This window comes from Chiloscyllium plagiosum, chromosome 2 (assembly GCF_004010195.1).
Source record: "Chiloscyllium plagiosum isolate BGI_BamShark_2017 chromosome 2, ASM401019v2, whole genome shotgun sequence".
NCBI lineage: Eukaryota > Metazoa > Chordata > Chondrichthyes > Orectolobiformes > Hemiscylliidae > Chiloscyllium > Chiloscyllium plagiosum.
In genome coordinates this window covers 66,900,864-66,916,647 of record NC_057711.1, presented here as the reverse complement: position 1 = coordinate 66,916,647, position 15,784 = coordinate 66,900,864, and the positions used below count along the sequence as shown (strand labels likewise).

Below are 15,784 nucleotides of genomic sequence, written 5' to 3'. Positions count from 1 at the left end.
TAGCTTCAAATATGAAAAGTATTTTAATTTGCATATACATATTTTTAAAATATACTCACCAACTAAAACTCTATGTAAAGCAGATGCTATTCTGGCCTCTGTAAATCACTGTTTAGAATTCACACTTATGAGTATGTGATTAATAACATGCCAAATATTAAGAGAATAGTAATTTATCATCAAGAACAAGGTACCTCTCTTGTTCCATCTTTTTAAAATATTTACCTGCCAAAGCACTTCATGAGAAAATAAATTACTTAATAAAAAAAACCTGCCTTTAATGCTGATTTGACAAGAGTCTGAAAGTATAGTTGCATTTATTCTCATGCCTGACCTACTATTCTAGTTAAAGCAAATTATGAATGCCATCTACCTAATATTGTAAAATGCTTGGTATATGGTACCACCAAGTAGTAGATTCTAGTCAAATGCAAATTTTACACCTATACACTGCATGCGCACAGACACACATACACAAACGCCTTCTGTACATACGCATGGAACTACATGTCAAAGTTGTTGATTGTTTGCATGAGGACTCATAATTCAATTTCTTTCTCATTCAGGGGTGAGCATATTTTAGAAAAATAAAACAAAACAGAACTACTGATGCTCAAAGTCTGAAACAAAACAAAGTGCTGGAGAAACTCAGTAGGTCTGGTCACTGGACTCAAAATGTTAATTTGGTTTTTATCTCTACAGATACTGCCAGACCTGTGTTTCTTCAGCTCATGCTGTTTTAGCACAACAGTAAACAGGAATTTTGAACAACCACACAGCAATGGACTGACAACTCAAATAAAACAGCAGAGGTAACTTTTTTTTTGCCAGTTCAGGCAAAGAGCAGAGATAGACCAGGTTCCCAAATCCTGATCAGCATGGATGGTGCTGGGCAATATTAAGCTGGGTTTAAGAAACAGTTCCTTTGCTTTTGTCTTTGATGAAAAACACTTCTAAGCAGGCCTTGGCCAAACATATGTGAAAAAAGGCTGGAAAGCAGGTTGATTTTAAATTCTCTGCTTTCTGGATAGGATTTGGGGGAATGAGGAGGAAGGAAAGAGTGCATGTGTATTGGATCAATTAGTCTCAAGATTCACACAAACTTTCTCTGTCCCTCTTTTGCATGTACAGACAAATGCCTCTTCCTTTCTTCCTCTCACAGACGTTGCCTCAATCTTCCTAACATTCACCAGCTCCCACACTTTTTCACACCGTCACACACACTTAGCAGGCTCGGAAAGTCTGCTCATCTATCTGGTTGTTAGGTTGTCGTGACTTGTCTCAACTTCCCGCTATCCACCATGCAATTCATCCCCCAACCTAACCATTAACTTCCAGTCAGTGTTTCTCACACATCTAGCAGAGGCAGGCATCCCAACTCTTGCTGTGCGAATACCCCGAACGCCTCAATGCCACCACTCTCTTTGCCAAGATAACAGGCAGAATGAAATTAGGGACCTTCGCACAGCTCAGTGTCCCTCTTAAGTCACTCCACTTTCACATTCACTACTGACAAGTCTACAAGCAGTAAATCGAGGTGTGAAACAGCCCCAGGCACATTTTTTTGCAGTATTTTCGACATGTTCTTAACTGTATTTGGAACTGTGATCACAGACTGGATCAGACCACTCAATGGGCCACAGTTTGGCCTGCAGGCCATCTGTCAGACAAGCCTGCTGTAAGGATATTATATGTGGGGTTGGTTAGCTCAGTTAGCTGGACAGCTGATTTGCAGTGCAGTGTAACGCCAAAAGTATATGGTCAGTTCCCACATTGGTTGAGGTTATTGTGAAGGACTCTTCCCCGCTTTCCCAAACTCTCCCCTTGCCCGAGAGTGTGGTGACACTTCGGCTAAACCACCACCAGTTGTCTCCCTCTAATGAGAGAGCAGCCCTATGTTATTCTGGGACTATAGTGATTCTAACTTTAAACAGCATATACATTATGATATTAAAAAGCACATATATATGCATACAAACATACTTTTTTGTTGATTATACGCATAACATCCATATAATTATATTGTTTCACTGGGCAGATGCCACACAGTTTCTCAAGGCCAATGAAGTATTTTAATACCCAGATGTCCATGTGCCTTAGCAGATGTACATAACCAGTGGAAAACTTACCAGTTTAAAAAAAACAGAATAAAGATGATTTACCCTTCATTAAAATGTAGCATGCCCTCATTAGATTTACGTTAGCACCCTCAAAGAATATGAACAGTTGCAGAACTTGAACATGGATGCTGATGTCTTAATGCTTAATTGCGTTAGGAAACATTAAAAGGTTGCAATCATTCAGAGATCAGCGCTGAGAGCGACATACTCAAGGCTTCACTTTTATGCATTCTAATTTCTCAGTGACAGTACTCAGAGCTGTGGCAGCTTAGATCTGCAAACAAATAAAAACTGATGAACAGATGGTAACTATAATGAATTTAAACTAAGAGAAGTCCCATGGGAAGTCAATCCCACCTTGGCAGGGTTGTCAATCTTAGTAGTAAACATTTGGAAAAAATGGCAAAGTCTTTTTGAAAAGTTGGAGGAAAAGGATTACATTATATTATGAATGCAATCAATGGAGAAATAAAAGAGAAGTTTTGCAGTTAAAGATAAAGTACACAATAAAGCCTTATATATGGAAGGTTACTTCTATGCTGAAAGGAAGGAGCCAGATTTTCCACTGTGATTAAAAAGTTGTATCTTGAATCTTTATTTTCTTTGTAATATTTTACTCTGGCAACAGCTATATTGTGTCTTGAGAACAACTGAGTTGAATGACCAAGCATGATTATGCTGAGCTCCTATTGTCTATGTGTCCATACTATATTTAAAGTGTGGTGCCCAGTACTGAACACAATACTGTAATGAGGCTGAACAAACATTTTGTGCAGGCTTAGTGTACTATCCTTGTTTTTGTGCTCTGCACTCTTTTCAATAAAACCTAGAACTGTACGCTTCAGAAAAAATTCTTTAAACCTACCCTACTGCCTTAAAATACTTATGCTTATGTACACTCAGGTCCGTCTGTTCCTGCACATGCTTTAGAACTGTGCCCACTATTTTATTTTGCGTTTCTACTTTCTTCATACCAAAATGAATCACTTCACACTTCTCTGCATTATATTTCATCAACAATAGTTTTCAAATTCTGGCATCTTACTTAAGTCCTTTTAAAATTCTACATTACCACCTCATGGTTCACAATACTCACAAGTTTTGTATTGTCTGCATTTTCAAATTGTCCTCTGTACAACAAGGTCTAGGCAATTACTATATATTAGGATGAGGAAATGTCAAAGCAACAATCCCCAGGTTACTCCACTATAAACATTCCTTCAGTTAAAAAGCAATCATTCACCACTACTTTCTTTTGCTGTCACCCAGCCAATTTTGTTTCCCTTTTATTCCATTAGCTCAAAATCTGCCATGCAACATTTCAACAAACTATAATATGATCCCAGCTGATGTGAGCACTGGGCAAGTCAGATTTCAGACTGAAACCTGGCCTGATAGACCATGTTTTGTTTATTTTTTTTCACTGAAACAGAAACATGCAATGCTGCAGATTCAGGTTTAACGACAAACAAAAGTTTATCACACAAAATAAATTAGGATAAAATAGAATAAACCAAACTGCGCTCCTTTTGAACCTTATTCAAATAACTGAAATTCTCCAGCCCACTGGCATCAACCCAAATCTGAGAAAGCAAATGAATAATAGTCACTCTCTCCAAAGTTTCCACTCACTTTCCTTAGTTCGATTGAGTGCACCTCATCCAGTCCTGGTGCCCTTCAGTATAAATAGCCTATCCAATTCTTCCTTCTTTCAAATTTAAGCGTCTGATCTGGACTGGAACTACTTCCTTAGTGTTAACAGATAAAGTATTCATTAAGTTGCTCAGCCATATCCATCTGCCTACATGCATAAACCCCATTTTTCATCGTTAACTAGTATCAATCCTCCTTCAAAATCACCCTTTTACTATGTGGATATATTGGAATTCCCTTTATATTAGCTGCTAGTCCCTTCTCACACACACCCTTTCACTTCTTGCAGTTTTTCAATCCCCTTCCGAACCTTCTAAATTCATGAATATATTAGCCACCTGACATCAAGGAAATTTCTATTCAAAGACATTTATTTTAACTGTACCCAAAATATCTCGTTTTTAACGGCAATCTACTGTTTTGCCTGTCAATCCTTACCTGGGTGAGATCCATTCTTTCCCAGGTCAGATGCATTCTAACGCCCCTGCAATTTGTTTTCCTCTGTTAATTATTCTTACTCTGAAGTGTTCCTTTTCCTATCATCATAGTCCATTTAAACTTTATAATACAATAATCATTATCACCTAAATTATTTCCCTCCTGACACTTGTTATGATCTCAGACAAGACTGCCAAATTTATGTCGCAATCTGTCTTGAGACCAAAAATAGACAAAATATGAGATTCCAGATACTTACTAGTAGAATAAAGCCACAACATTCAATGGTTTTGAACAAACAAAATTAAACTTTATTCTACAAAGTTGGAACAGCAAAATTTGTAATATACATACAACATATATTCTCACATTCAAAATTAACCTAAGGCAAATACAAGTCACAGAAAGATTACGGTTGAACATTTCATAGCAAATAACAAAGGTCTATGCACCCCTGGATCCTGAAAATCGCACTCCAGCACAGCTCCAACTTTTCACAAACAGCATTCTTCATTAAGCCAGTACTGACAGGGGACATTCTTCCCCAAGCTTTCGGCTTGCTCACCTGCACCAACTAGCTCCAAACTAGCAACAATGCTGCAGCTTCCAAGTGCCAGCTTCATAGAACTGTCCGTTACTCATGGGATTCTTCTCTGAGCCCAACAACCCTGTACCAGAATTGTTCAGTTGCCTTCTCAGCAGTCCACTTCATCAGTACCATTGCTTTGCATGGAGTCTGTTTCTCTCTTTCTAATTCTTACACAGTCTTATTGTGTCTGACCAACTGACAAGGAATGCTTGAACCATTGGAGAGGATTCTGAGAAACAGGATTTATGATTATTTGGGAAAGCATATTTTGATTAGAGATAGTCAGCATGACTTTGAGAGGGGCAGGTCATGCCTTACAAGCCATATTGAATTCTTTGAGGATGTGACAAAACACATTGATGAAGTTAGAGCAGTGGATGTGGTGTTCATGGATTTTAGTAAGGTGTTTGATAAGGTTCCCCATCATAGGCTCATTCAGAAGGTAAGGAGGCATGGGATACAGGGGAATTTGACTGTCTGGATACAGAATTAGCTGGCCTATAGAGGATAAAGGGTGGTAGAAGATGGAAAATATTCAGCTTGATGCTCAGTGACCAGTAGTGTTTTGCAGGGATCGGTTCTGGGACCTCTGCTCCTTGTGATTTTTATAATTGACTTGGATGAGAAAGTGGAAGGGTTGGTTAGTAAAGTTGCCGATGACACGAAGGTTAGTGAAATTGTGGATGGCATGGAAGACTGTTGTAGGTTGCAACAGGACATTGACAGGATGCAGAGCTGGGATGAGAAGTGGCAGATGGAATTCAACCTGGAAAAATGTGAGGTGATTCATTTTGGAAGGTCGAATTTGAATGCAGAAGGCAGGGTTAAAGGCAGTGTGGAGGAACAGAGAGATCTTGGGGTCCACATTGTGAGATACTGTGTTATGAAATTTTGTATTATAGGCTCGCTTTATTAATTCACTCACCAGCTTGCTACATTCATTAATACTGGGTTCTTGTTTATTCATTCATAATCCTTTACTAACCAGTTGTTTCACCCATTCATTCATAAAATCGCAATTCTGTAATCTCCAAATTTAAAAACAATCTTTTCAAACCCATGACTGCATTTCCACACCTTATCAACATACAGAATAATACCATCCCCGTCAAGTCTATTAAGTACCCATTAAATATCTTTTAACTGGGCCATTTCCCTTTTAAGAAACTAACTGACAAAACAGCGCTTGCATGAATGAATGAAACTCATACTGGCAAATAAATTTGTTTATGACTATTTCTAACTTAGAGTGTATAGGCCTCGTATTTTTATAAACATTTACTAACTTAAAAGATAAAAGGATTGAAACAGCGCTTGCATGAATGAATGAAACTCATACTGGCAAATAAATAAATCTCACCATACAACTGCAGTAATCAGTTCAATATCCTTAATTTGTTTATGACTATTTCTAACTTAGAGTGTATAGGCCTCGTATTTTTATAAACATTTACTAACTTAAAAGATAAAAGGATTGACATCTCTTGATTATGCAGCAAACTGGACAGACACCCTTAATCCCATCAGAAGTAACAGCCAGCACTTAGCACATGTTTTAACCCATCTCCTGTCTCCCAGGACAGAAGCTCTTCAATTCTTTGTGTATTATAGAATGGAATTTTGATATACGTAAGATCGGTTTTTAAAGGGGCTCTTGGAAGAACTGTATTTCAGAATTCTATTGCCACCTCGAATGTGTGCTGTGATTGCTGAATAAAAGAGGCTACTTTTGCCACTCACCGATTCTGGTCATTATTTGAACACAATCCCACAATGCCCATAAATCCCTCAAAGTTGCTACCCAAGTTGATAGGGTAGTTAAGAAGGCATATGGTGTATTGGCTTTCACTAACAGAGGGATTGAGTTTAAGAGTCATCAGGTTATGCTGCAGCTCTATAAAGTCCTAGTTAGATCCCACTTGGAAAATTGTGTTCAGGTCTGGTCACCTCATTATAGAAAGGATGTGGAAGCTTTAGGGAGGGTGCAGAGGAGATTTACCCGGATGCTGCCTGAACTGGAGGGCATGTCTTATGCAGAAAGGTTGAGGCAGCTAGGGTTTTCTCATTGGAGCAAAGAAGGATGAGAGCTGGCTTGACAGAGATGGAGAAAGTGAGGTCTGCAGATGCTGGAGATCAAAGCTGAAACTTTATTGCTGGAACAGCACAGCAGGTCAGGCAGCATCCAGGGAACAGGAGATTCGACGTTTCAGGCACAGGCCCTTCTTCAGGAATGAGCAGAGAGTGTTCAGCAGGAGAAGATAAAAGGTAGGGAGGAGGGACTTGGAGGAGGGGCGTTGGAAATGTGATAGGTGGAAAGAGGTCAAGGTGAAGGTGATAGGTCGGAGTAGGGTGGAGGCGGAGAGGGCAAGAAGAAGACTGCAGGCTCTCTGAATCGCTCCGCAAGTAGGCGGTCTGTCTCCCCAATATAGAGGAGGCCACACCGGTTGCAGCGGATGCAGTAGATGATGTGGGTGGAGGTGCAGGTGAATCTGTGGCGGATATGGAAGTTTCCTTTGGGGCCTTGGAGAGAAGTGAGGGGGGAGGTGTGGGCGCAAGTGTTGCACCTCCTGCGGTTGCACGGGAAGGTGCCGGGAGTGGAGGTTGGGTCGGTGGGGTTAGAGCATAGAGAGAGTGGATAGCCAGAGACTTTTTCCCAGGGCTGTCATGAGGGGACATAATTTTAAGCTAGGTTTAAGGGAGATGTCAGTGGTACATTCTATACATAGGGTGTGGTGGGTACGTGGAATGCACTACCAGCAGTGGTACATTAGATTGGTGCTGAAAAAGCACAGCCAGTCAGGCAGCATCCGAGGAGCAGGAAAATCGATGTTTCGGGCAAAAGCCCTTCACCTACCAGCAGTGGTAGTAGAGTCCGATACATTAGGGACATTTAAATAACTGTTGGATAGGCACATGGATGATAGTAAAATGAAGGGTATCTAGGTTAGTTTGATCTCAGAGTAGGATAAAAAGTCAGCACAACATTGAGGGCCGAAGAGCCTGCACTGTGCTGTGTTGTTCTATGTTCTTTCTGGTGGATTTGTTGAAAACTTCACTACTTGACTCCTGAAGAAGGGCTTTTGCCTGAAATGTCGATTCTCCTGCTCCTCGGATGCTGCCTGGCCTGTGTTTTTCCTGCACCACATTTTTCAATTCTTCCCTATTGCCAAGCAGAACCAAATGCAGCAACCACTGGAATGCAACTCAATGTGAATTAAATATTACTGACATTGAATACTAAGTTTTCTGAATAATATATAGTTTGTTGACTTACACAGTACAAAATGGATACAAGAAAAAAGGGACTTAATACACATTTGATCCACTTGGCCCAAACTCTTCCCAAGAAATCTAGCTCCGCTTCTTTTTTCATTGATCGGGAAATTTTTATTTTATTATTACATTAGTGTGGAAACAGGCCCTTCGGCCCAACAAGTCCACACCGACCCGCCGAAGCGCAACCCACCCATACCCCTACATTTACCCCTTACCTAACACTACGGGCAATTTAGCATGGCCAATTCACCTTACCTGCACATCTTTGGACTGTGGGAGGAAACCGGAGCACCCAGAGGAAACCCACGCAGACACAGGGAGAACGTGCAAACTCCACACAGTCAGTCGCCTGAGGCGGGAATTGACCCCGGGTCTCTGGCGCTGTGAGGCAGCAGTGCTAACCACTGTGCCACCGTGCTGCCATACTGAAGAAATTTATTCTGAACTAATGCTAGGAATTCTTACCCTTCTCTACTCTTTACACTACTACTATTCTAATCCATATCTAGATAATTAAAGTTCCATAAAAAGCTATAAAATGTTCCATAAAAATGATTTGAACCATTAATCTCAAAAATTTACAGATACAACCACGGTGTTGATTAGAATTGTGTATCATAATTTTGACATAAATAATTAGCCATTGCAGCATTTCAGGAGCTAGTATTGCTGTGGGTATGGAGTCACATGTAGTACAGACTGTCTAAGGACAGCAAATTTCCTAAAGGACACTTGGGAACCAGATGGATATTTACAACAATCCTGTAGTTTTAGTCACTGTTATGATCCCAGCTCATGTTATTTCGAGGTAAATCAGAAGTGGCCTTTCATTGAAATATAAGCACACAACACTGCAGATTTTGCTTGAACAATAAAACAAATGTGTGTTAACAAAATAAATGAAGATCAAGTAGAATAAACAAAAATAACTACTTATAAGTCAAATTCAAAGACTTCTAAATACACAGTAAAAGTATAATCCCATTAATCCCAAAACACTCCTTTATAAATTGAAAATAAAAAACTGTTTGTATAGTATCAAACCCATTCACTATTCAGACTTTGTAGGTTTAGATTAGATTCCCTACCGTGTGGAAACAGGCCCTTCAGCCCAATCAGTCCACTCCGAAGAGTAACCCACCCAGAACCATTTCCCTCTGACGAATGCACCTAACACTATGGGAAATCTAGTTTAGCCAATTCACCTGGCCTGCACATCTTTGGACTGTGGGAGGGAACCCACGCAGACACAGGGAGAACGTGCAAACTCAAAACAGACAGTTGCCCGAGGCTGGAATCGAACCTGGGACCCTGGTGCTGTGAGACAGCAGTGCTAACCACTGAGCCACTGTGCCGCCCCTTGAAGTTACTTGTGACTTCAACTCAGACTGGAACTGCAAGTGCCTTATTTTTGGAATTGTTAGACATTAAGCTTAAATGTACTCAGCTTTAACTAAACTCTTCAACATTTTATCCCAAAACTTCTGGTCCAGGATTAATACAAACTCCTTACCCTAAGGTAATTTAGTTCACTAGATCTTTCCCTTTTCAAGAGCACTTGTCAATACACCCACCTTCATCCAAGAATGTTATACCACTGCTCAAAGTATAACTGAAAAATAAGTATCTCCCAAAGCTTTGGGTGTTTTGCTTCAGCTTAAAATAAAAGTGATTTTCCAAACTGGAGCTTGTTCATCTTCATCAATCCTAAACCCTTAGCAATGTAAACTAAAAGCCATTAATTTTCAAAACCTTAGCAATGTACACAAAAACCTATTAATTCTAAAGCTAGGGCTCAAAATTGCTTCAATAGAAATCACGATGGCTACAGAAACACAAGATAATTATTAACTTTTGACATACTAAAAAAACCTATGTCTTGTACTAATCCAGAATCCAAAAACCCAAACTCACAGTAAATGATAGAAAAAAATCAGTTCACATCATAAGAAACAAGTATCAGTTGTAGTAAAGTTAATTTAACTTAAATTCCATGGCTACCTTAATAGAATTTAAACTCATGTTCCTGGAGCATTTTGTCTGGTCTTCTGGGATACAAGGGTTTGGTTAAGAAAAAGAAGGAAGCATATGTCAGGTATAGACAGGATAGATCGAGTGAATCCCTAGAACAGTATAAAGGCAATAGGAGTATACTTAAGAGGGAAATGAGGAGGGCAAAAAGGGGACATGAGATAGCTTTAGCAAATAGAATTAAGGAGAATCCAAAGCGTTTTTACAAATACATTAAGGACGAAACGGTAACTAGAGAGAGAATAGGGCCCTCAAAAGATCAGCAAGGCAGCCTTCATGTGGAGCCACAGAAAATGGGGGTGATTCTAAACAAGTATTTTGTATCATTATTTTCTGTGGAAAAGGACATGGAAGATATAGAATGTAGGGAAATAGATGGTGACATCGTAAAAAATGTCCAGATTACAAACTAGGCAGTGCTAGATGTCTTGAAATGCATAAAACTGGATAAATCCCCAGGACCTGATCGGGTGTACCCCAGAACTCTGTGGAAGTGAGAGAAGTGATTTCTGGGCCTCTTGCTGAGATTTTTTTTTCATCGATAGTCACAGGTGAGGTGCCGGAAGACTGGAGGTTGGCTAACGTGGTACCACGGTTTATGAAAGGTGGTAAGGGCAAGCCAGGGAACTATAGACCAGTGAGCCTGACCCCAGTGGTGGGCAAGTTGTTGGAGGGAATCCTGAGGAACAGGATGTACATGTATTTGGAAAGGCAAGGACTGGTTAGGGATAGTCAACACGGCTTTCTGCATGGGAAATCATGTCTCACAAACCGGATTGAGTTTTTTGAAGAAGTAACAAAGAGGATTGATGAGGGCAGAGAAGTAGGTGTAATCTATATGGACTTCAGTAAGGTGTTCAACAAGGTTCCCCATGGGAGACTGGTTAGCAAGGATCCCTTGGGATACATGGAGAACTTGCCATTTGGATACAGAACTGGCTCAAAGATAGAAGATAAAGGGTGGTGGTGGAGGGTTATTTTTCAGACTGTAGGCCTGTGACCAGTGGAGTGCCACAAGGATCAGTGCTGGGTCCACTACTTTTCGTCGTTTATATAAATGATTTGGATGTGAGCATAAGAGGCATAGTTAATAAGTTTGCAGATGACACCAAAATTGGACGTGTAGTGGACAGCGAAGAAGGTTGCCTGGGCTGAGAAGTGACAGATGGAATTTAATTCAGATAAATGCGAGGTGCTGCATTTTGGGAAAGCAAATCTTAACAGAACTTATACAAGGGAGGGTTGCTGAACAAAGAGACCTTGGAGTGCAGGTTCAGAGCTCCCTGAAAGTGGAGTCGCAAGTAGATAGGATAGTGAAGGCGCTGTTTGGTATGCTTTTCTTTATTGGTCAGAGTATTGAGTACAGGAGTTGGGAGGTCATATTGCAGCTGTACAGGACGTTGCTTAGGCCACTGTTGGAATATTGCATGCAATTCTGGTCTCCTTCCTATGGTAAAGATATTGTGAAAGTTGAAGGGGTTCAGAAAAGATTTACAAGAATGTTGCCAGGGTTGGAGGATTTGAACTATAGGGAGAGGCTGAACAGGCTGGGGCTGTTTTCCCTGGAGCATTGGAGGCTGAGGGGTGACATTAGAAAGGTTTACAAAATTATGAGGGGTATGGATAGGATAAATAGACAATGCCTTTTCGGTGGGGTGGAGAAGTTCAGAACTAGAGGGCATAGTTTTAGGGTGAGGGGGGAAAGATATAAAAGAGACCTAAGGGGCAACTTTTTCATGCAGAGGGTGGTACATGTATAGAATGAGCTGCCAAAGGTAGTGGTGGAGGCTACTTTCACATAAAATATTTATACGAAGAACTTAGATTCAATATAGTACCATTCCATTCAACATGCAATAAATTTCTTGTCACCCAGTCAAATTATTATTTATTCATTAGTATTCATGGTGTTGATAAAATCTAAAATGTGGATATGATTTGGAGATGCCGGTGTTGGACTGGGGTGTACAAAGTTAAAAATCACACAACACCAGGTTATAGTCCAACAGGTTTAATTGGAAGCACACTAGCTTTCGGAGCGACGCTCTTTCATCAGGTGATTGTGGATTCTGTGTTACGATCGAGCCCTCCACAATCACCTGATGAAGGAGCGTCGCTCCGAAAGCTAGTGTGCTTCCAATTAAACCTGTTGGACTATAACCTGGTGTTGTGTGATTTTTAAATATGTGGATAAGTAGCCTAAAGAGAGAATTGTGCAACATAACAAAAGCCATCAATCTAAATTAAACACACTAAGTAGGAAATCAATTTTTTTTAAAAAAGTTCTGTTGCCACAGCTATTAAAAAAATTGACAACTGAAAAGTTAACTTGAAGAGCAATGTCTCAATCCTTTGTTGCTCTTTGGTCATTAGACTGAAAATCCTCTTTCATTCTAATGCATTTTTGAATGTAGTTTTGGAGTTTGCATAACTCTAATTAACCAAGTTAGCACAGGAAGAATATCACAATTTGCAAAGCATCACTTACGTTTGCCAATCCAGCCAGCGCCCACCTGAAAGAAAGGATAGAACAGAAATACAAAACTCAGAAATTCCCTTGTACATTTCAATATAAAGAAAGGTGATCAATGATAAATCAAATTATGTAAAATGAGATAAATATCCTACCTCAAATAAACTGCCATTTTCTTCACATTTTTCATGACATAACCAAATCACCAAGGGAGCCACAAACTCAGGTTTCAAAGCATCCACTAATTCTAGATTTAAAAATATTACATATCAAATCAACCGAGACATACGACTACTTTGTTAAACCAGAAAATACAAATTAATGGCAATCATTTGAAGTGTCTCCAATATAAAGAATATCTTTATTAAATGGTCCAAAGGCTTCCAGAATCCTATTCCACCAGCAAGAAGGAGATATGATTTTTGATCACAAATTTCCCTGCAGTTGATGAAATCTAAATGAAAGGAAGCTTACCACTGAAATTTTAGGGTACAGGCCTACACCTGAAGCATCTGCCCTAATGAGGTACAAATTAGAAAGGCAAACATCTTATTAGAAATGGGACTACATTTGAAAGGTAATCAACCCTGACTATTTAAAAGAAACATTATGTAGTCTTGCTACAGTCCAGTGTAGAATTGACATCTGTAGAACAGGTACCACTCAGGCTCAGTAGTAACTATGGGTAAGCTATTAAATGCAGCATTGAGCAGAATTCCCAGCTTGTACCAGAACTTAAGCAACACTGCATGTCACAGGGACCAAAATCCAGTCAATCTATGTTCAGCACAATGGAATTGTCCTGCTTGCATCCCACAAACTGTCAAACCAATCTCTCAATTATTAGAATGTCTGGATATAAAGTAATCCAAAAATAGTGAAGAAATGTGGACTTAGAGATCCATAATCCTTCACTCCTTCTGTGTACGGTCTTGGACTTGTTACCTAGGAAGTGATAAAGTTACCTTTTATACCTGAGTAGCACTGTTTGAATAGCCTGATTCCTGGGATTGATAGACTCAATTTGCATTTCTTTGAATGAAGAAGAATGAAGAAGAATTAAAACAGAAAATTCCTAAAGGGCTTGAAAGACTGGATGCTTAGACAATGATTCCTGTCACCAGGAACATTGGAGCATGGAGAGTTCCCTCATCATCTAAGCCTGCTCTGCCATTCTTGATCAAGGCTGAACATCTATCTCGATACCATGTTCCTGTGATTTCTCCTTTAATCACAGAAAAACCATCAATATCTGTCTTTAACCTAAACTAGAATTAGCAGTTATTGTCTCAGAATAAAGAGTGGGTATTTCAGGCTGAGATGAGAAGACATTATTTTTCATCCGAAATTTGAGAATCTTTGGAATGCAGAAGCCAAGGAATCTACAGATGATTAGTTGTACAATATCTTTAAATATTGATTTTTTTTCATACTAAGAGAATTAAGTGGTGAATGTACAGTTCAGGAAGATCAGACACAATTGCACTGAATGGATCAAAAGGCTAAATGGCTAATTATTGTACAGGTCATTCTGCTTTAATGTGCATTTCATTAATGCGAATTCACTATAACACAATTGACAAATTAGAGACACTGTTTCTAAAGCACAAACTTTTAAAGCATATATTGGTTATAACAGGATTCCGGCCCCATTAGTTTAAATGGTGCTGCTATTATGCAATTTTCTTATAACTACCTCTTTACAGCAGAGCTGCCTGTATGTACTATATTTATTTAAACATTTTGTTATGGTAAATCAAGCATTTTAATTAAGCTACAAAGGTACATATGGTATTATGAGCTTAATGGTAAGGTCCTGGAGAGTGTTTCTGAACAAAGAGACTTTAGAGTGCAGCTTCATAGTTTCTTCAAAGTGGAGACACAGGTACATAGGATAGTGAAGAAAGTGTTTGGTATGTTTTCCTTTATTGGTCAGAGCATTGAGTATAGGAGTTGGGAGGCTATGTTGCAGCTGTACAGGACATTGGTTAGATCACTTTTGGGATACTACATGAAATTCTGGTCTCCTTGCTGTAGGAAGGATGGTGTGAAACTTGAAAGAGCTCAGAAAAGATTTACAAGGATTTTGCCAGTGTTGGAGGTTTGAGCTACAGGGAGTGGCTGAATAAGCTGGGGCTTTTTTCTTTGGAGTGTTGAAGGCTGAGGGGTGAGCTTATAGTGGTTTATAAATTAAAAGGGCATGGATAGGATAAATAGACAAGGTATTTTCTCTAGGGTGGGGGAGTCCAGAACGAGAGGACATTGGTTTAGGGTGCGAGGGGAAAGATTTAGAAGGGACTTTACAAGCAACCTTTTCATGCAAAGGGTAATACATGAATGGAATGAGCTGCCATAGGAACTGGAGGAGGCTGGTACAATTGCACCATTTCAAAGATATTCAGATGGGTAAATTAATAGGAAGGGTTTAAGAGGAATATGGGCCACATCATGGCAAATGGGAGTAAATCAATTTAGGATATCTGGTCAGCATGGATGAGTTGGACCGAAGGGTCTGTTTCCATGCTGCACATCTTTATGACTCTGTGTCACATTTCTAAAGGGTCTTTAAGACAACTATGGCTAGTATCTTTGTCCAATCAATTCAGTCCTGCAATTCATGTTCCAATGGTAATATTAATTAAATTTGTAATTATATGCTTCACCACACCAATTTGAAAGGTAATCAAATGATTGAATTTATACTCCATGTGACTACACTCCTCAATATAACTGCCCCGACTGCAAATGCTGTACTGCATTGAAGAATGAACTTGCATTTCAAACTAAGATTCTGCAATGTGGTCAAACCCAAACTTTCTGACTCAGAAGTGAATGTTACCATTGAAATAAAACTGACACTATGGGGACTATCATCTGAAGATAACTGGATCAGATTCCTTTGATTGCTATGTGAACTTGCATAGAACAAAAGATTGGAGCAGGAACTGGCCAATCAACCAACCTCTCAAGCCTGCTCCACCTTTCAATATGAGCATAGGTGACTACTGAGCTCAATCCCCTAATCCCACCCTTCTCCCATATGGCTCCAACTCTTTAGCCACAGAACTCTATCTACCTCCTTCTTGAAAACAATGTTTGGCTTCAACCATTTTCTTTGGCAGTAAATTCCACAGGCTCACCACCCCATGGGTGAAGAAATTTCTACTCTCTATCCTAAAAAGTTTACCCCTTACCCTTAAACAA

General features: G+C 39.6%; 1 protein-coding gene across 1 annotated transcript in view; it reads right to left on the bottom strand.

The window, feature by feature from the left end:
* The window catches only part of hsd17b4 (hydroxysteroid (17-beta) dehydrogenase 4), a 134,171-nt gene that overhangs the window by 94,659 nt on the left and 23,728 nt on the right, over positions 1-15,784 (bottom strand). The window contains exons 9-10 of the mRNA XM_043711513.1: positions 12,736-12,827; positions 12,596-12,620 (exon numbers count right to left, since the gene is read on the bottom strand). Coding sequence (XP_043567448.1) covers positions 12,596-12,620; positions 12,736-12,827 — 117 coding nt within the window. The remainder of the gene's footprint in view (positions 1-12,595; positions 12,621-12,735; positions 12,828-15,784) is intronic.